The sequence below is a fragment of the Gallus gallus genome, chromosome 1 (genome assembly GCF_016699485.2).
Source record: "Gallus gallus isolate bGalGal1 chromosome 1, bGalGal1.mat.broiler.GRCg7b, whole genome shotgun sequence".
In the NCBI taxonomy this organism is placed as follows: Eukaryota; Metazoa; Chordata; class Aves; order Galliformes; family Phasianidae; genus Gallus; species Gallus gallus.
In genome coordinates, this window is record NC_052532.1 from 131,822,115 (window position 1) to 131,842,234 (window position 20,120).

Here is a 20,120-nt window from a genome sequence, read left to right on the forward strand (position 1 = left end):
ATTGGGTTCAAAGCCATTAATCACCGAGGACAGAGGAGGAAAGTGTAGCAATATGGGTGTGAAAGGGACTAGATGGAAATGATTGTCTTAATAAGAATTGAGCATTAGGGAGGGAAGGAAAGACACATGTTTCAGGTCTGGTGGTTTGTTGTTGTTTAGTTTTTTATGAGATGTAGTGAAAAATCATCCTCAGCTATGGGCTTGAATACAAGAGTTGAAAATGGCGATGTGCAAGGGAGAGAGAGAAAGGTCTGCCCAGGAACTTGCAGAGTTGGGCTTTGAATGTGTTGAAATTCAGCTACAGTGAAGATCTGTGTACTTTCCATAAAGCTGTGATTCACATTTTTTACCCTTTTTATATTTCTTATAGACTTCTTGGAAACAGGTTCAGGGCAGAAAATTCTCTTCTTAGGCCTGCAAGTTTTATCTGGAAGACTAGGTGGATTTAGTTTGGAATAGTACATTGAGTGATTGAAGTTGGTTTTAAAACTGTTTTCCTCCATTTCTCTAAATTAGCTTCTGCTGATAGGTTGTAGCACACTTTTTTTGGTCTTAGTACATGCCAGACTGTTGCTTTTTCTGCAGAGAGCAGGGTGGCCTGCCACCTGCAGAGGTGTTTCAGATCTCACAAGCTCTTTTACTCATTTTTTTCTCCCCCCGTGATTCAAACCCTTCCAACAAATAGTCGCTTTGTAATTGCTTGCTCTGAACTCAGTTTCTGGGATTGCCAAAAGCAGAGCTGTTTGCAGACAGTCCCTTTCTTTTTTTGGCTGCAGTAAAGATCTTGAAATTATTATTATTATTTTTTTTTCTGTGGTGTTGAATTTCAATGATAGAAGATATCAATGCAAGCAACAGAAAAGAATTTCTTTTTGGATTTTGGCCAGAAAGAACGCTTTTCCAACTCACTTCAGATATACATTCAGGTACATTGCTGAATCAGGGCCAAGTTTTATAGCCTATTTTGTAGAGTTCAGTGAATGGCAAGTGGAAATCATTTAAGAATCATATATTGCAAACAGATTGTTAGTAATTACCAAAGAAGACTGTGCTTGAAGAGATATCGCTTTCAAGTAAAAAGAACCAAAACACACTGTTTATTCCTACTAGTTGGCCTGCATACATTTTAAAGAAGCAAAATACAAGTCTTCAAAATGAATTAAAAAGGAATTTCCATGAACCAGTGTTCTTGAATGACCCTATTTCTTTATAATAGCACAGTAGTGAAGAAAAGTTTATATTTGTGTGTCCACATTTTTGTTAAAATATATACAAATATATGCAAGCTTGGCAACCAACATGCTCTTGACAGTAGTGGGCCTATACCCACTTCAGTGATTTCTTAAAACTGTGGATAATGATTATGGAAAGACATACTTTGTTGTGTAAACACGATGTCTAGTAAACCAATGAAACCAAGCTATCAAAAATCTATATTGATGGCATGTCATTCTTTATAAATTGCTCTTTGTACTGGTGATGGTTCAGTAGTTATAGGCAGGTGGCAAATATGACTTGCTTTCTTGCAGAGATCTGTAATTACAGGGTTTTTGAATATTTGTGTTAACAGGTTGAGATGTATGGCACGCATTACCTGACTGTACCTCATAATTCCGTTGTATTGACTGTAATTCATAGTCATTTTGATTGTAAGTCAGTGGGACAGAAAGACAATACTCTTATCTCTGGGAAAGTAGAAGTATTATTCTAGCTTAGAACTTCAAGTGTACTCGCTGACTGGCTCCAGTAAGCTTGGAATATTAATGAAATGGTGGCTGACTTCCTTACTTCAGGGAATCAGCAGGTTGTGTGAAAACACGGGCTCTCAGAGTAGTCAGGTTGACACTGAAAACACTGAATGAATTTTCATCCTGAATGCTCTATGTGCAGGTACCAACAGCAATCAAGTTTTATCTGAACTATTCAAATGTTGCTAAGAGCATCTTACATTTCCTCTGTCAGGAGAATTTTGCATTTTGTGGTTCTCACTTCTTCAGTATGGATCTCTATTTCTTATTTTCACCAAGAATTTTGAATATAAAATTTGCATCCATAGACAGACTTGTTTTGACTCAAACCTTCAAAGATTCACATCGCTACGTATGATTTGCGTCTTCCAGTTCTTCTCTGATAGGAGTGAGGAACGTTTTTATACTCTGTGAATTTCTGTAGAGGTAAAACAATCTTGTAAAAGGATTGACATGTCTGAATTCAGATTGCATCAGGGCTTAGAGCGCCACAAATAGAGGCTTATGCACTCCCTGGATTCAACTTGATGCAGGACTCAACCCAGCTTATTTGCTCAGTCATGAACTCTGAGAAACCCTCTCAGGTCCCAGTTCAGATGTAGCCGTGCTAACCTTCATTTAGAAAGCATTCTTGGGAAGCATCTTCTGACTATTTTAGACAAGAATTTCAGAGATTTTCATACTTTTACTTTGTTACAAGAACAATATGGCAATATAAACATCTGAGGTATATAGCTTGAGGCTGTTCACTTTTCCTTGTGTTTGTATTCTTGTGTTGTTAGGGTTGGTGGTGATAACCTGTGAGAGCAGCTCAGTATGGATGAACTGTAATGTAGAATAAGCCTTTTCAGAGCAGCCTGAAGGACTAGTGAAGGCCTGTTCCACTGCCAGCTACACAAAAGAATAAGCATTCTTCTGATGTGTTATGCTTTTTAATGCTCTTTCACTCTTGAGGACATGGTAGAGCTGGAAATAGATATTTATGCTTCAAATCAGAGGCTCCCCAGGAATGTACACTGCTGTTGCTTCTGACACAGCAGCGTTGTAGGTGTAAGTTAAAAAAGTCACACAGTTCTTTCACTTTGGCTACCACTATAAGCACTAGTGAGAGCAAGGCAGCAACCTCCAGCTCTTCAGCATTTGGCTTAGTTACTGGAGTAGTGACGTCTCTTCTGGGAAGTCTGATTGCTCTCGTGTTTAAGAAACTGCATGGAGAAATATCAACAAAGAAGAGTTAATAATAGTAAGTACTAAAAAAGGTTTTGAATAAAAAGATCTTTATGTTCATATTTCAGGGCCTTAGCTGACCCTTTTCCTTCTCCAGATCAGGAAGAAAGTATTGAGAACACATTTATTTCAGCATTACTCACCTCCTTTCTGCTGTGCAGCAGCTGGCTAGGAGGACAGTGTGATGGGGCATGAGCGGTGGCTTGGAAGTGAACTGTTATCTCACCCCACTGGGAATCAGCATTATGACCATAGGGCAGGCAATTGTCATACCAGTGACACGGCTCTGTAAGTGGAATGTGGCACTCATCAAGAAGAGTTTACAGGATGCTACAGTGATACGCATTTTGGCAAACATCTGAGTATTTTAGGGCCTCTTTTATTCACAATTGGACATTCAAGATAAAGTCATTATCTGCACTGCTATACCTTTCTTCCATCACTGACACAGAAGCACAGAGATATGTCCAGTTTGCTTTGCTTGCTAGCCAGTAAGCATCCATGACTGTCAGGTAAAACTATCCACTTTACCGTACCCACCTGGGAGAGTTTTCTTTAGGCATCTGACTGATTAGACATGGAGCTGGGCCATGGCTTTATCCAGGAAAGCACTTTAACTCTCCTTTGTACCAGTCTAGGTAAACAGAGGCATGCCTGAGCTAGAGGTTTCAAGGTTTGTGCAAACTCTCTTGAATACATCTCTGACAGAGATGAAAGTAATTCTTCGGTAACTCTAGAGTTAAGCAAAGTTTTTATGAACTTAGAAATGAGTACAATGAAACACGGTTCAAATATCCTAGCAAACATAGTTTAACATAGCATAGTTTCTCATCTCAGTTTCAGAGTAGAAAGAAATGTTAAAATATTCTGCAAAAATACAGCATCCAACTTTATTTTCTTCTGCAAGATTCTTCCAGTAATATTACAGCCAATATGTTTTTTTCTACTTGCTATTATTACCAGTTCTTTAAAGAGTTAACGTGTGTTGCACTGCAAATAACAGCGTCTTATGTATGGACTAAATCTAATTTCTAGAATTGCAGCTGAAGAAACACCCTGGGACCTGCTGAGATCTCAAATGGTATTCAGATAGGTAAATGTGTTTCCTGTCCTCAACCCAAAATGTAGATTGTCTAAATGAGAACAGGTGAGAACACCCAGATGAATGCCATAGGCAGGTGTTACCCAGAACAGAAATGGAAGGAAAAAGTAAAACTTAATAATTTTTAGGAGGAACTGGAGATGAAGGTCAAAGACTTATACTTCAGTTTGAGATATTGATTCTTCTTTTGACTTCTAGAGTGTGCTTTTGTGCAGTGATTAGATAACGTGAGCTTTAAAGGAGATGTGTTTGTATGGCACAGTTATGAGGAGAAAAATAGTCTCCAAAACTGAGTGTCTGTCAACAACTCCATCAGGTCTATGTATGCAATTAGCAGGAAATGCCTTTCCTGATTAAAAATTCTTTACGTGAACAGTTTAGCTAAAACTGTAGCGTTTAGGAAGCACATTTCTTTATGAGTTCTCAACTACTGACTTTGTGCATGTATGTAGTGAGCATATGAATGCATTTCTGTGAGTTGGGTCAGGTAGTCCTGAGATCAGGTCAGGCAGGTGTGTGGAACTAGAGGAGTGAGAAGGAGAAAAACTGTGGAAGGGTCTGAATCTGTTAAAGAAGGGGGCTTCCCTCATCACCTGCAGAGCCATACTATATTTACCTTTGAAGATACACTGTTAAGCCAGTATATCATACTCTCACACAGAATTGCAAACTGATAACACGGGGAAAATACCAAGATGAAGGTTTTAGTCCACCAAATGTATGCACCTAGCTTGCTCGTGAATTTTAGGCTCTCAGATAGTTTTCCTAAGTGTCTCTATGCTATTAACTATCAGTTAAGAGAACAAAATAGCAAAAACTCAGCACCTAAGATCTCCTTTGGAAGGGCTTCTGCTTTAATTGTTTCGGAAGCAGATGCAGACAGAAGTGGGCATCGTGAGGTAGCTGTCATTTGAATGGCTCTCCCTCAGGCAAAGTATTGTTTCTCTTTCTGTGTCTGCACAGCAACAGGCTGTGTTGAATCTTTTTGCAGTTACTTGGAGCCATAACGTAAATATTCAATCTTAACATCTGTGATGGTCCTAAAATTCAAGATGAGAACCTTACCTGGCTATGGGCCCACTGCTAAGGTGGCAGTGCCTTTTGCACCATTTTTTTGTTATTGTTCTAGATATCAGTAGGTGATGCTGACAAGTGCAGTGGTTGTGTTTGGTATTGGCCGGGAAGAAGACATCCTAAGAAAAAAGCAGACCAGCACTTGTTGCACTGCTTTGCTCCAAAAAGTCCTCATGTATCAAACTATCCAAAGTTTTGTGGCTTTGATATAGAGGGTACTGTCTCGTGGGTGTTAATGAATGTAGAACTGGATGCAAACTGGATACGTCTAGGCAGTTCTGCCATTTCTTCCACCTCCTTGTAGGATATCAGTGTAGAAAGTCTCAGTATGGACCATTGCCTACCCATCCTGCTAAGGTATAAGAAGTTGACTGTCTTCTCTCCCAGTATGTCTGCTAATTGAAAGAATGATAGAAAGTTACTAGCATTTTGGCAGGAAACATAAGAGTGTTGGAAATCGTGCCACTTTGGGAAAAAAAAAAAATACTAGATACTTCTCCAAAACAGTCCTGATGTTTTTCAGATCAATTCTGGAAGGCATTTTCTTATTTCTTCAGTTTGTGTGAAGTTTCATTACACTGTCTGCCTTTATACTTTGTGTTGTTATCGCAACAACAAGGTTCTTGGCTGAAAAATCATTTTTTCCGGGTAGCAAATGCTTCATTATAGTTAACAATGGTGGGGTTTCTTTCAACATGAGGTATAATGGAGATAACTCTGCCAAGAGTAATTCAGTGATTACTTCCACATTCTAAACCTGAAACTCTGAGGTTTCCATAAATGGACTTGTAACAGAAAACTTAGCAGTTTTCAGAGAGAGTGAATTTATTTAAAGGCACCTTTATGCCTCATTACATTGCTACACATACACATTTGCTTCTAGCAGCTTGATAATGCAAAAAAATTGGTATTTGAACTCCATGAAGACAAGAAAACTTTTCAGTGCTCTTAAGGTAATGTGAATATTAAGAGATCTGCTTTGAAACATCAGTCATGGAGAGATTTTGTTCTTTTCAGTGTTTCTCAAGAACACTCTGTTAATCTGCTTTGTCTGATTAATATCAGATTTGGAGCCTCTTCATGATTTATTTTCAGAGAAACAGATGTTATCGTTTGTGGTGGAATTAAGACATATTCTGGGCATTATGTAACCTGCCTTAGCGTTAATTTACGTTACATGTTTTTCCTTCATTCTGCCACAGCGTTGTAATTGTACTCAAATGATTCTCAACATGTTTCCATAGGCATTTAGCATGTTCAGACCTTGTTTAATATATGCTTTGGTCTCTGGTTATAAGAACAGTTTTCTTAAAAGTATTTCAGTGTTGTCCACCAATTCTGCTTCTGTAGCCTTTGCGGAATTATACAGAATCTCAGTTCACCACTGTAGTGTTAATGGAGTACTACAGACTCTCCACATCTACAGTAGAATCAGGCAGAGAGGTAGAGGATTGAGAATTAGGGCTCCAGCGCAGGCAATGGGGGAAAATTCTGTGAGCATGTGGAAGAACTGTTTACAAACAGCTGAATACTAGAGTCTCCCTAAAGATAGTTTTGCCTGCTCTAGAACTCCTGTGCTTGCATTGCAGTATGAGGTTTCCTAGCTTGGTTTTTAATACTGGAATTGCTGCTGTATCTGGGTCCTGCCAGTTATCCTCAAGTTTTTTAATTAGCTTGTTCCTAACTGGAAGCCTTGTCCTGGCATTGTAGCCAGCTGACTTGAACATGTTTTAACTCACTGGGGTCAGAGATGTCCGTGATGCTTTCTTTAGTTCATCCCCACTCTCTTTCAGCCTCCAGAGATGGAAGGGGAGGACTTGGCTAACATCAACATTCTTAAGAATGCCTTGTACACAGCTCTTTGACCTATCTCTTGTGGAGGGCTTTTCCTCTTCTACAGAATAGATTTATTGCTGTGTTTCTTTTAAAGCCTTCTGGTTCAATGGTCAACCTTAGCTGGCAGGGAAGGCAAAGGAGGCTGATTTCTTTTGAAGTAGGGACAATAGTTACTTCAAAAGCAGGTCAGCGGATGGGCTTGGACTGGGAAATGTTTCATTCGGATGCTTTGAGAGTCTTAGAAGCTTCTAGACTGCAGTCTCACCCTGAGTGGGGAATAGTATGTTGGGTAAGCCAGATGGAGCACAGCACCCCAAGCAAAACAAGAAGGTATCCCCTGCCTTTTGCTAAATGTGACAAACCTTGCTGAAATTAATAGAGGAGCCTAGGTTGGGATTAGGGACAAGTGTTACAGTTCCCTAATCATTCACACAGAGCAAATTTACATCAGCAATTCACACTCATTAACTGTAATTTTTGTCATTGGAGAAGTATAGGAAGCAAGAAGAGGTTCCCTTGTAGTTCTATATTGTCAACTTAAGGTATAAAATTTCTAGTATATATGCCTTGCACCAGAATAACAGATTACAATTGCGTGGCCTGCACATTTCATAACAAGACTTGCTTGTGATAGCTTCACCAGACTTTTTTTAAAAGAGAGAGAGAGAGAGAGAGAAAGAACAGGTAAGATTCCTGCTAAATTTTGTGCACGTGGAGTTTTGTTACCTCCCTTTCAGTGTGGTGTTGCCACACTAGAACAGTTAAAACCTATTCAAAAAAAGGAAACAATTATTTTGTAATATTCAGCCAGAGATATTTTACAGTCTTTAGCTTTTTGTAGGCATAAACTGATGTGTATATACCCAGAAGAGTGAAATTATTGGCATGATCTTTATCAGCATGTGCTAAAAACCAGAAGAGGGAACAGCATGGTTTACAGGAAAGCAAGAAATATTGTTTGAGTTTTTGGATCTTAAAGATTAACTTTTTGTCTATAAATTTAAAATTTAAGTAATATTTTGTTGGTTTTTTGTCTGTTTTGTTTTGCTGTTAACCAAAGCCACTCTCAAATTTGGCCCAAACCTGCAGGCAGTTCTGCTTCAAAGCAGAATGTTGGCCAAATACATGCAGTAAGCAGAGTAATGCAAATTTTTCAATAGCAATTATAATCATTTTCTCTATGTTCACACAACTGAAGTTGTAAATTTTCCCCTTCATGTTTGAAAGCAGCTATGCTGGAATATTTGCCCTTCGTTGTTGCAAAAGAGCATTAACCTCCAGAGGAGTTTGACTGCTGCCAGGGCTATGTTTGCTGCTCACTAACAGTATTGATGTCTGTACAGCTGAGCCAGCTGACTTGTTAGCCATCCATCTCTAGCTTTCAGTCAACGTTACCAGTAAAGACGTGCTCAGAAAAGTAAAAGCACTGGCAAGAAAGGAGAAGGAGGGTGCACGTGACTAAGGGTTTACAACCACAGCTGTGCAGTTGATCCTACTTTGCATGCAAAGGTGTTGCTAAAGATTAGGCTGGGGTCAGGAAGATAGACATTTCTAGTATGTGAGCCCCACGTAACATCTTACCTACCTATCTGGAATTGGGCAGAACTGTCTGAAATTAATAGTTCATCACAGTGATTTAACTAGAGTGTAAAAGCAGTATCTTTTGCGGAATGGCAGTAGTTCGTGACTGTATTGTTGTGGAAGAATTTCATCTACCTCTCCTGGCTTGAAAGACAAGAGTTAGTATTTCTGACTTCTTCCTGTCTTTCACCGTGGCTTGCCGCTTTGGTTTCTTGCTACATCACCCCTGGGCTGTTTGTAGATACTAAAATATATCTTCTGGCTTGTTGTACGTGAGAGCAGGTAGAACTAGAGCAGTTTGCTGCTAGTTTCTGGCCTACACATCCAGCCTAGGACTGCCTTCTAGTCCTGTGTTTTGCCAGAGTTTCCTGAGCACTTTCACAACATATTCCAGGAGATTGGATGACATCCATTTACACTTGCCAAAAGCTTTTGTCAAGGTGTTCTGTGTGAGCAGCATGGAAACCCTGCAGTAGGGCTGTGGAGGACTGGTGCTGACCGTACAGTAGCCACAGAATCAGGACCAAGCCAGGAGAAGTGGCAGAATCCCAGACTAGTAGATTCAGACATCTGTGTTGGTAACGTTGACTTGTCAGCTGGGTAGCCATAGACTTCTATGCTTGTTCTTAGTTGCAGGTCTGTTCACGTTATTACTGAAAGTAATGTCTTTCTAAGCAATATACTTAAAAGAATATAAAACAGCAATCTCGCTATCAGAATCCTATTCTGCCTGTTAAAGTGCTGTCAGAGAAACCTGGCTCCGGTGTCAGTGAAAGGGATCCAGTGCTGACAGTAGTGTCTGTGTGTACACAGTGAGTGATGGCTTGGGAAAGTGTCGGCGTAACAGCTTCCCATTTTCAGGACCTATTTTATCAAGTTAATATTGTGGCTGTTGTGAACTGATTTTCTTTCAAAAACCCAGCAGAAGAAAGCTATTTACCCAAATGCCAAGAGAACACAAGGCATCTAAAACCCTGAATTTTAACTAGAATTAATTAAGCAATCACCTGTGTGCCATTCCTCTTGCTCTTAAGAAAAAGCTTAAAAATGAAAAAGTAGTTAATTAGCATGACCTATAAAACCAGACAGTTTTTTTGGGGTGTTTGTAAATGAACAAGATCTGCATCAGTGTTTAAGGTGGATTACATTCCAATAAAAAGTTTCAGGGAAACTAAGCAGTAGCATCCTTTCCTATAGGGCAGTTGAGACTGTGGTTTTTTGCACATTGCATGTGCTTGGAATTCTAGGTTTACTGACAAATATTGGAAGCTTCTTTCAGTAACAGAGTTGTGTCTCTTTTGCCTGGGCCTGAAAACAACTGATTTTCTTAAAGGACGTGGACCTTCCAAAGTCACTTAATTCCTGTTACAAATCAAATTGGGTCATATCTGAGGTCCTCCAGTCTATGTCTATTTTATGTATGTACTATAAATTTCTTTCTTTCTTTTTTTTTTTCCCCAGGAATGAGAAGAAATATATAAGCAGATACTGGAAAGAAGTGAAAATTGGAGACTTTGTTCAGCTTCGCTGTAATGAGATCATACCTGCTGACATCTTGCTGCTCTCTTCAAGTGATCCTGATGGGCTGTGCCATATAGAAACAGCTAACCTGGATGGTGAAACTAACTTAAAACAAAGACAGGTGGTGAGGAGGTTTTTAGAGCTGGTAAGTCATCCTTCATAACTCTCATTTAAAATAACAGTTTGCTTCAAATAAGGGAACTGTTCACCAGTCCACTTCACAAAAGCTAAATCTGCTTGTTGTAGTAGTGCTAATGAGTTAGTGTTATGGTTGTCATTAAAACACCAGAACATGCCAACAGTTGACTTCATAACAGTATAAGTTTTTCCTTGAATGTGAATGGGAATTATTTGGGGCAATTGTGTGCGGTTGGAAAATGTTGAGGGGTTTTGCTGCTTTTATTGTAGCTTGATTTTTGAAAACATATTTTAACTGCCCAGTGAGAAGATACTTAAATATAAACATCTACTTTTCCCGCCTGCAGTCAGGAATTCAATTAGGAATTTTGCCTAAAACTCCGTGTTGCAGAATAACCCTCCAGCAGTTGGAGCATTAAAGCTTGAAAAATTTAAAGGGGCAGAATGCATGCATGCATTCTAGAGGTTTGTGTGCTGAAAATCTGTTTTACTGCTCTCTCACTGTACTTATCTCTCCCCAGCAGCATTGTTTTAAAGCAAAACAAAATCCAGGAGATCAGTTACTATCAGCAGAATGAGAGGAAATTGCCTGAAGTTTTACTTAACAGTCTTACTGAAATCGTATTTATTTGTGTGCCCTCCTCTCCTGACACCTAACCCCAATTTCCTGTATTTTGGGTGTGGAAAAAAAAAAAAAACAATTTATTTTTATACATATTTTTCCTAATAGTTGTTCTCATTTGAGGAATGCAAGTTGTGGCAGCTTCTTCCATTATCAGTCATCAAAGGTAACTACAGAAGCCTATAACTGTACTGAGGTATATCAATGTTAATTAAATCCAACCGATAGGATAAACATCAATATACCTTCCAAATAATTGTTTATGATAGATAGAGCCTTTCTGTGAATAGCCTGTAAAAACATGAGATAAACATTTATTTAATATTAAGTGAAATTCCATGTAGAACATAGACGTCCCATGTGAGCTACCACCATGACAAGAAGCTTAATCAGCCTATCACAGAATGGCCTGGGTTGGAAGGGACCTCAAGGATCATGAATCTCCACCCCCCCCCCCCTGCCAGGCAGGGCCACCAACCTCCCCATTTACTAGACCACGTTGCCCAGGGCCCCATCCAACCTGGCCTTGAACACCTCCAGGGACGGGGCATCCACGACCTCTCTGGGCAGCCTGTTCCAGCACCTCACCACTCTCCTTGTAAAGAATTTCCCCCTAACATCCAACCTAAATCTTTCCTGTTTCAACTTAAAACCGTTCCCCCTTGTCCTGCTGTTATCTACCCTTTCAAAGAGTTTACTCCCTTCCTGTTTATAGGCTCCCTTCAGGTACTGAAAGGCTGCAATGAGGTCACCCCGCAGCCTTCTCTTCTCCAGGCTGAATAAGCCCAACTCCCTCAGCCTGTCTTCTTTGGGGAGGTGCTCTAGCTCCCTGATCATCTTCGTGAGCCTAACAGGCCAAACGTCTCAAGAACTCTGATTGTTCCAAGGAAGCTAATTAAATTGCTTCTCAAAAGTCTTAACCTGTTCCCACTGAAAGGAAATTTCTCCCAGCGGGTAGAGCTCCAGGGAGGAACATAGATTATATGTCCCAGTTCTCTGCCAGCACAGACATCCAATATGACCTCAGGCAAATTATGTAGGACAAAAACTATAGATTGTATATAGGGATGCTTTCATATTATTGGGTACAGCTGGAAGTGAATGACATGTCTCAGCTCTCTCATGAAGGAAGGCCAATGATGGTACCAGCTGCCCCAATCCTCCACAGCAGATGGTTGAATTTTCGTGATTCAAGACCTGACACACAGCAGGAGATGCTGCTAAGCACAGTGAAAAGAACTGATGTATCCAAGTACAGTGAATCACCAGCCTGCTGCCCAGAGGAATCCGTTTTGCTGCATTAGGATCTGCATCTTCCCTGGCAACAACCATCATTTGGCACTAGGACTGTGATACCTGAGGGTACTTTTCAACTTTACAAACTCCCCTACTACTGGGAGTAGTGACCTCCTAAATGTGTGCCTGAGCCTTTGGCTATGGAGTCACCCGTCTGTCACTACCCAGCAAACAAATACTTGTATTAATCCATCTTCATTAATGATCTGAACAATGGGGTTGAATGCACTCTCAGTAAATTTACAAATAACACAAAACTGGGGGTGGCTGATTCACCGGAAGGTCATGCTGCCATCCTGAGGGACCTGGAAAGGCTGGAGGGAGTGGGCTGACAGGAACCTTAGGAAATCCAACAATGAGAAGGGCAAAGTCTTTAACCTGGGAAGGAACAACCCCATCTACCAGTTTGTGCTGGGGACTGCCCAGTTGGAAAGCAGCTCTACAAAGAAGGCCCAGGGGGACGCAGTGCTCAAGCTAGACATGAGCCAGTAGAGCTCTTTCACAGCAGAGGTGGTCCACAGCTTCCTGGGCTGCATGAGGAAGAGCCGGCACCAGCAGGCTGAGGGAGTGGGACAGCTCTGGGCTCTGTGCAAACAGGCATGCACATACTGAACCTACTCCAGGTGATTAAGGGAATGGAGCAGCTCTCATACAAGGGAAGGCTTAGAGCACTGGGACTGTTCAGCTCAGAGAAGAGGATGCTCAGGGAGGATCTCATCAGTGTCTAAGTACCCGAAGGGAAGGTGCAGAGAAGACAGAGACAGGATGTTTTCAGTGGTGACCAGTGCCAGGACAAGAGGCAATTGGCAAAAAACTGGCACACAGTTCACTCTGAACACCAGGCAGAACTTCTGTGTTGTGTGGCTGCCCAGAGGTTGTGGGGTCTCCTCGTCTGAGATCTCCAAAAGCCTTCTGGACATGGGCCTGTGCACCTTGCTCTGGATGGCCCTGCTTGAACAGGGGTTAAACTATGTGGCCTCCTGAGGTCTCTTTCCACCTCAGCCATCCTGTGATTTGGTGATTCTGTAATATAGCTTTAGCAGGAAAACTGGTAAGGAATATCCCAGCAATCTCGTGTTTTTCACGCTCACTGAGGTTTAAGTTGCTGATCTCCAAACTAGGCCGCTGAACACTTCTAATCCGCATTCTGTACAGTTCTACAAGACCTGTAACCTTAGACTCTGTTTAAAAGTGAATGGCTGTGTCATTTTCTCCTCAGTTTAAAATTTATCAGATAATTGGGCCCCACTGGGGAAGAAGGCTGAGGAAAGAATGCCCACCAATCACAACTAGATTTATGTGCCAAGCAACTCAATCAGGGTATTTGTGGCATGGCTTATTCAGCTTACCCTGCTCTACTGAATAACATCAGAGCAGGCATTTTTTAGAAATCAGTTACTGTGTAGATACTTGTAGTCAACTTTGTAAATACCTGACACTCTTTTCATTTCCATCCTATTCTCCTTCATTATCTTAGTGCCCTGTAGTGTAAGGTGATTATGGGACTTTTCCATCCCAGAATTGTGTTACCAGATGTGTGGATAAATAATGTCTTGCAATAATTTTTAGATCACTAGATGTCTAGCTATGGTAGCAGTAGGATCCATAATAATTTGTGAGGGGTTAAGCTGGCGTCAGTGACAGAAAGCTCATTCATTTCAATGAAAGCAGTCCTGGGCCCCAAGAAGTCAAGTACTGAAAGAGAGCTTGTGAGAAAACCACACGTGACTAACACCCCTCTCCTAAAATAGCTGAGAAAGCAGGAAATATCCAAGCCCTGATTTGTGTGTCAGCTAAGTTGTAGGCAAAGTGCACACCTGCAAGTTCCAAGTCCTCAGTAGCTGCAGCATCACAGAGCTTCACTGTAACAGTGTCACGTGAATCATCCAGCAGAATGCTTGCCATCCTCATTAAAGTCATGGCTAAAACCTGTCTGAGCACACTGTTAATTCATGCAGCAGCGTTACCTTCCTCCCCTCATACTAGTTAGGCTCTTGGTTCTTGAAGGTGTTGCCCTGCTGAGAGACACTCAGTAGGATGGAGGTAGGAGTAGGGAGCTGCTTGGGAAACGCTCATTGACTAGGCGGCAAACAGCCATGTAACACGGAATACCAAGGTGACACATTTGTGAGTGAAATTCATTTCCTGTCTAGATATATCCAAGTCACCACAACTGGAGGGGGTTTATTGTTACATCTCATAAAATACTTGGAAGGACAACATTCTCTTGCATCAAATGCTGACCATCTTTTCATCAAACCTCAGCAATGTTTGTTACAAATCTTTCATAGAACCTACATCCCAAGCTACTCATGTGTTGGACAAGAGTGTTTCTGTATTTTTATATTACCATTTTACTCAGTAGAATAACTTTCAGCTATGTTCATAGCTGTTTGCTTGCGTCTCATTCTACAGCCTTGTTGTTCAAGCAGGAAAACAAACAAACAGATTATGTAGTCCTGACCCTCTCCTTCCCACACTGCTAAACTCATCCCCTGTCCTCTTTACAGAATGATTGTGCCTGGTCATGTGGCTTATCATGGGACAAGAAATAAAGATTTTCTGGAAGCTTCTTAAAATATCAGCTGCCCATAGAAGTCTTTGAATATGTCTCTGTAGCAGTGTCTCAAACGTTTAAAATAGGTTGTGTTACAGAGTTTGGCATTTCTGTGTTTCCTATATGAATTATTTCTGAGAATATGCCAGGGAAGTAGGTCAATAAAGGATAGCTATTTCTATACCCGCTGCCCTACTGGGCATGGGAAAGGAGCAGGGGCAGAGGTGGAACAGTTGATTTAAGCCACTTTAATGCTTTCCTACTTCTGTCCCTGCCCTGTGCCCACTCATGCAATTTACGGTCAAGATCTTCACTATCAATTTGGAATTGCTAAGTGTGGCATGCTCTGGGCACTGCTCCTGCAGCCACAGCATGCTCTCAAAAGCCCTTTCCATAGGACAGCAAGCCCGGAGCTGTTACGTTGGGCAGAACTGTTCCTTCGAACAGTCACTATTCTGCCAGCATGGTCTGGAGTCTTGTTTTGCGTCTCATTTCAGGATTAACAGTATAGTTGCAGAGGACGTAACAGGTCTTACAGTTTCCCTCTTCCAAACCTTCATTTGGAAGCAAAGTACTGTTCTGATCTCTTTTTGGCCTGAAGCTAGAAGCAGCAATAAGCAGTTATAGAAGCAGTTCTCATCCATGTCTCCAGTATTTTGCAGACATTCTTATGCTCTAAACACATGCTCAGAAGATCCAAGATCAGCATTTGTGGGCTGGGATTGGACCTCTCTGCTTCTAAATTCCAAGAAACTGTTCTCCTTTACAGTGCAAATGACCAGAAATGTTGCTTATTTTAGTGCTGCACTGATTCATCTGAATAATTTTTAGTCACCAAGAACCTACTGTTTGCTAGCTTTGTGTGTTTGCTAACGAATGGGATCTGTCTAACATGAGTCTGCATTCTGTACACAATTCTACGTCCTATTGATAGGCAAGCTGTGGAAAGTCATCAATATGTTCCTCCTTGGTACGTCTGACGATTCTAGTTAGAATGTGTACCTTGTTCTTGGACTGGCAAGACAGTCAGTCTTGCAACCAAAGAAATTGCACAGCAAGCAAGTTGAAAAAGAAAAAAAGAATAAAGAGATTTTTTTTAAGGCCCTTGACAGTTTCTCCTCCAAGATCATGAACGCTGTGGTGTTGCTATCCTGAAACTGCAGTGCCAGGGTGTGTTAGAAATGTTTTAAATAGTCAGAAATGTATTTCTGCATTTTCACACTTGCAAGTTGAAAGGACAGTGGGCTGTCCACTCTGAAACACACATCAGAGCTGTGTGTGCAATGTGACACAGGAAGGAGGGAAAGTGCTTCACTGAATCCCTCCGTAGCTGATCTAATGGTGTTATTAGTAATTATCTCCTGAAAAAAAAAAAGTGTTTCTTGGTATTACACAGTTTCCTTCTAGCTTCCATCCAACTCTCGCTGCTGTCTAGTCACAGCAGCAATTTCTGTTGTGCTGGATCTAATAGGAGACACATTATGAAAGAACAATCAGTGTTTGCTGTATGACTCTCTGGGTTGCTTTGCCACCACACCCTGCCTAATTGCGCGTGGAATGTTTTACATGCATGTGAAACGTTTTGTCAGCCGCTCTTCACCAAGTGGATAAGCAGATACAGCTTTGACTGCAAAAGCTCAAAACTCCCTTTCAGGTCTCATAAACTTGATTTAGGATATTTTGATAGTATGAATCTAGACTCATGAAAAACATTTACATTTTCTTGCTGCCTTGCAGTATGAAACAAACAAAATACTCCACTGTTTTCACTCAGTATGCCTTTCAACAAAGTCCACAAAGACTCACTGTAGAGTGAGTGGAGTTGCTTATGGTTTATTAACCACTGGCCATGTCCTAGATGTTTCTGTAGAAAGCTTCAGTTCAGCTGAAAACTAGGCAGTCTAGCAGCTGCCATCCCCTTTGAGAAAGTGAGTATATCCCCCCGAGAGCTGGTGGGGGGAGATGATGGATTTATTTTCTCTCTTTTTCTCATAAGACTAGACCTTTATTCAAAACAAACTTGTACTAGCATGATTTAACAGATTTAGATAAGCCTTGCAAATGACTTTGTGGCTGCTTATTTATTTTGTCTAAAAAGCAGATTTGAATATGGTCTGCCTGTTTGGAGGATTCATTTGCATGCAGACTAGCACCAAAATAACTCATCAGACTGATTTCCTTACAAGACAGTATGTGAACCCTTCTGGAATATGTATAAACTTAGAGCCTGAACGTACGGCAAGCACATTCACTCTTTCATCCCAGCCTGGAAGTTAGGCTGAATTGACAGCTCTAACTTTCATCCTTCCCTACATGTTGTTGCATAATGTTGGAAGCATCTTGGATACTACTTAGAAAAGCAGTCCCAAGTCTCCCTTTTCCAAGCATTAGGGCATTTATGTATGTCTTTCTTTCCCTGTGAGCCCTGAACAGAAACTAGTCCAGAAGAAAAGGTAAGACTGCTTTTTAGAAGGGCTGCACTCTAAGCCTGGCTGTGTTGATAACTGTAGGCTGCACTATTTGTGAGGTACTTTAAGAAGAGCAACTCATGTTTCTTGCGTGAAAACAGCCCCTAGGGCAGCTCAGTGTCTCGGTGTGGACGTTCTTTTAGGATTCAAGCTCTCTTTCTTTCACCTTTTTTTCCATTAAAAAAAATAAAAGGAAAAAAAAAAAAAAAGTAGTTTTCAAGTTGAACACTTCCAGGCTTGGAGCATCCACAGCTTCTCTGGGCAACCTTTTCCAGTGCCTCTCCACTCGTAGTGAAGAATTTATTCTTAACATCTAAAACTAACCTCTTTTAGCTTAAAACCATAACGGTTTGTCCTATCACTATGCTCCCTGATAAGAGTCCCTGCCATCTTTCTTGTAGACTCCCTCTTATATTGGCAGGCCACAATGAGGTCTCCACGGAGCCTTCTTTTCTCCAGACTGAGCAGCTCCCTCAGCTTTCATGGGAGAGGTGCTCCAGCCCTCTGATCATCTTTGTGGCTTCCTCTGGACCCTCTTCAACAGCTCCCTGTCCTTCTTGTGCTGAGGACCCCAGAGATGTACGTAGAGTTGCAGGTGAGGTCGCATGAGAATAGATTAGAGGGGTAGAATCCCCCTCAGCTGAGTACCCTCCCTTGGCCTGCTTGTTGCAATCCTTTTGACACAGCCCAGGATACAAATGGCATTCTGGGTTGCAGGCACACATGTTGAGTGTTGAGAAACTGAACTTATATCAACCAACAGCCCAAGTCCTTCTCCTCAGGACTGCTATCAATCCATTCCCCACCCAGCCTGTATTTGTATTTGGGATCATCCTGATCCAGGTATGGTTCTTGCACTAGACCTTGTTGAACTTCATGAAGTTCACACATGCTCACCTCTTGAGCCTGCCTTAAGTCCTGCTGGATGACATTCCTTCCCTCCAACATGTTGACAGTAGCACACAGCTAGGTGTACTTTCTGAGGGTGCTCTCGATTCCAATGCATGTCACTAACAAAGATATTAAATAATACTGATCCCAATACAGACCCTTGAGGGACACCACATGTCAGTAGTCTTCACCTCCACATGGAGACATTGACCACAACTCTTTGAATATGACCGTCCAGCCAATTCCTTATTCACTGACTGGTGCCACTTAAATAAGTAGAAGTAATGCTCTGTTGTAATCAAACAGCTGTCAACCAACCAGCATGCTCAGTCTTATTTAGACTGTAAGTGCTTTTATAGGGTAGAATGAGGCTGCAGGAACAGTGAATGCTTTTCTAACATCTTTAGGGGATTGTGCTGTGTGTGCCTAATTTTTTTTTACATTATTTTGGAAAGGTTTTCAAGGCTAGGAAAAATGACTTGAAAATTCCTGATATGCACATGTTAAAACAGCAAATTAGTGCTCCATCCCACACACACTGACAAAATTAGATCTCCTTGAGGGAAAAAAGAGTTTAAAAAAAAACAACCAAACAAACAACAGAAAATAATGTTTTTCCCTATGCACCTCGAGTATGTCAAATTAAAAGCTTTTTTTTTACATTTTAGCTGGAGATTTTAGTGAAATGAGTGTTCTGTGTAGTGCAAAACACTTGTATGTCAAAACCCTTGAAGACCCTTGTTAAGGGTTACACCCAGAATGTTCAGTAAATTACTTTGATGAAGGTTGAATCGCTATAGAAAGCTCTACATCTCTACTGTTTTATCTTTTTTTGTGTAGCACTGTGTTCAGAGATAACTTTTGTGGAAACTGGGGATATCCCTAAAGAGGAAGCAACTACTTTCCCTCTAAGAAAGAAGACACATAGAGAGCAGCTGCATGCAGAATGTCATATTGCTGGGCAGGATCTGAGTCCATGATTTGACAAACCTTTTTGCTGACTAAGAATCCTACGGGACTTAGAAGGACCATTTTTCACTTGGCTATTTGACCATGGCATGCAGTCTCAGACTGAGAGGTGAGGGGGAAGGATGCAAATAAAAAGAAACTGAAGAATGATGGCTCACTTCCTGCTCAGCCAGTTTCGAGCACGGTCACCGTCTTTTTCTGGTTTCCACTGTGCAGGTGTCTAGGCCACAGGTTTGACTGTCAAGAGAGATTAATTAGAGGGACAAAGAATTTGAATAAGACCGCATTTTTGATATCTTAATCTTATCACTGGGGGCTGATTTGGGTAAAGCGTTCTGAATGGTGCTAGGTACTTGACTTTTACTGCTGGTGTTGACTGGTTATGTGTTTGTGTTTAAATATGAGCGAAAGGGGCTGAAGTGATGAAACTAGGTTTGAATGGCTGCAAGGGATCTCCCATTTGTCAGGCAATCAATCCGGCACTGGTGGAATAGTGGTAAAACCATGTAAGGAAACATGGTGTGCCAGTGCTTGTGCTGCAGCTGACTTCTAAAAGAGGTGAAAGATATCATTCTCCATATGGCTAGTCCAGCATCTCTTCATTGTGCTGTTTCTCTGAAAAAAGTGTTAGAAAACAGTAGAGCATTTCAGGTATGTAGAGAAAATGAAATGCTGTACTGTTTCCTACTAGAGAGAAGTAAACATTCACACTTAAAGCAATTTAAGAGGAGGTTTTCCCATTAAACTCATCTTTATTTTTATTGCTTTCTCATGACTTTTCTGATCTCCTAGCCTAATTCAGTTTTACTAAACAAGTTTATTTTTGGAACTGTTTATTCCTTTGTCATACATTGGCATCTCAGCTGAGCATGGGAAATATCTGGAATACCTGTTCTCAGAAATTAGATTTTATAATGTAATGCTGAGAACTCTTGATTTTAGGGTCAGGAGCTTTGAACTGGAAACACATCATATCACATTTGTCTCTGAAAGCACAATCCCAGTTGGCAGTATCAGTGATTAAGAAAAGACAAAAGGGCTTTATTTTACAGAACAGGAGGGTTCACAGTATAGAGGTGTGTGTAACTGC

The 20,120-nt window shown here is 41.0% G+C and overlaps 1 protein-coding gene across 1 annotated transcript in view; it reads left to right on the plus strand.

Moving 5' to 3' along the window:
• ATP10A (ATPase phospholipid transporting 10A (putative)) overlaps nt 1-20,120 on the plus strand; it is a 111,182-nt gene that overhangs the window by 32,814 nt on the left and 58,248 nt on the right. Inside the window, exon 2 of the mRNA XM_416881.8 lies at nt 10,030-10,234. Within this exon, the coding sequence (XP_416881.4) occupies nt 10,030-10,234 (205 nt within the window). The remainder of the gene's footprint in view (nt 1-10,029; nt 10,235-20,120) is intronic.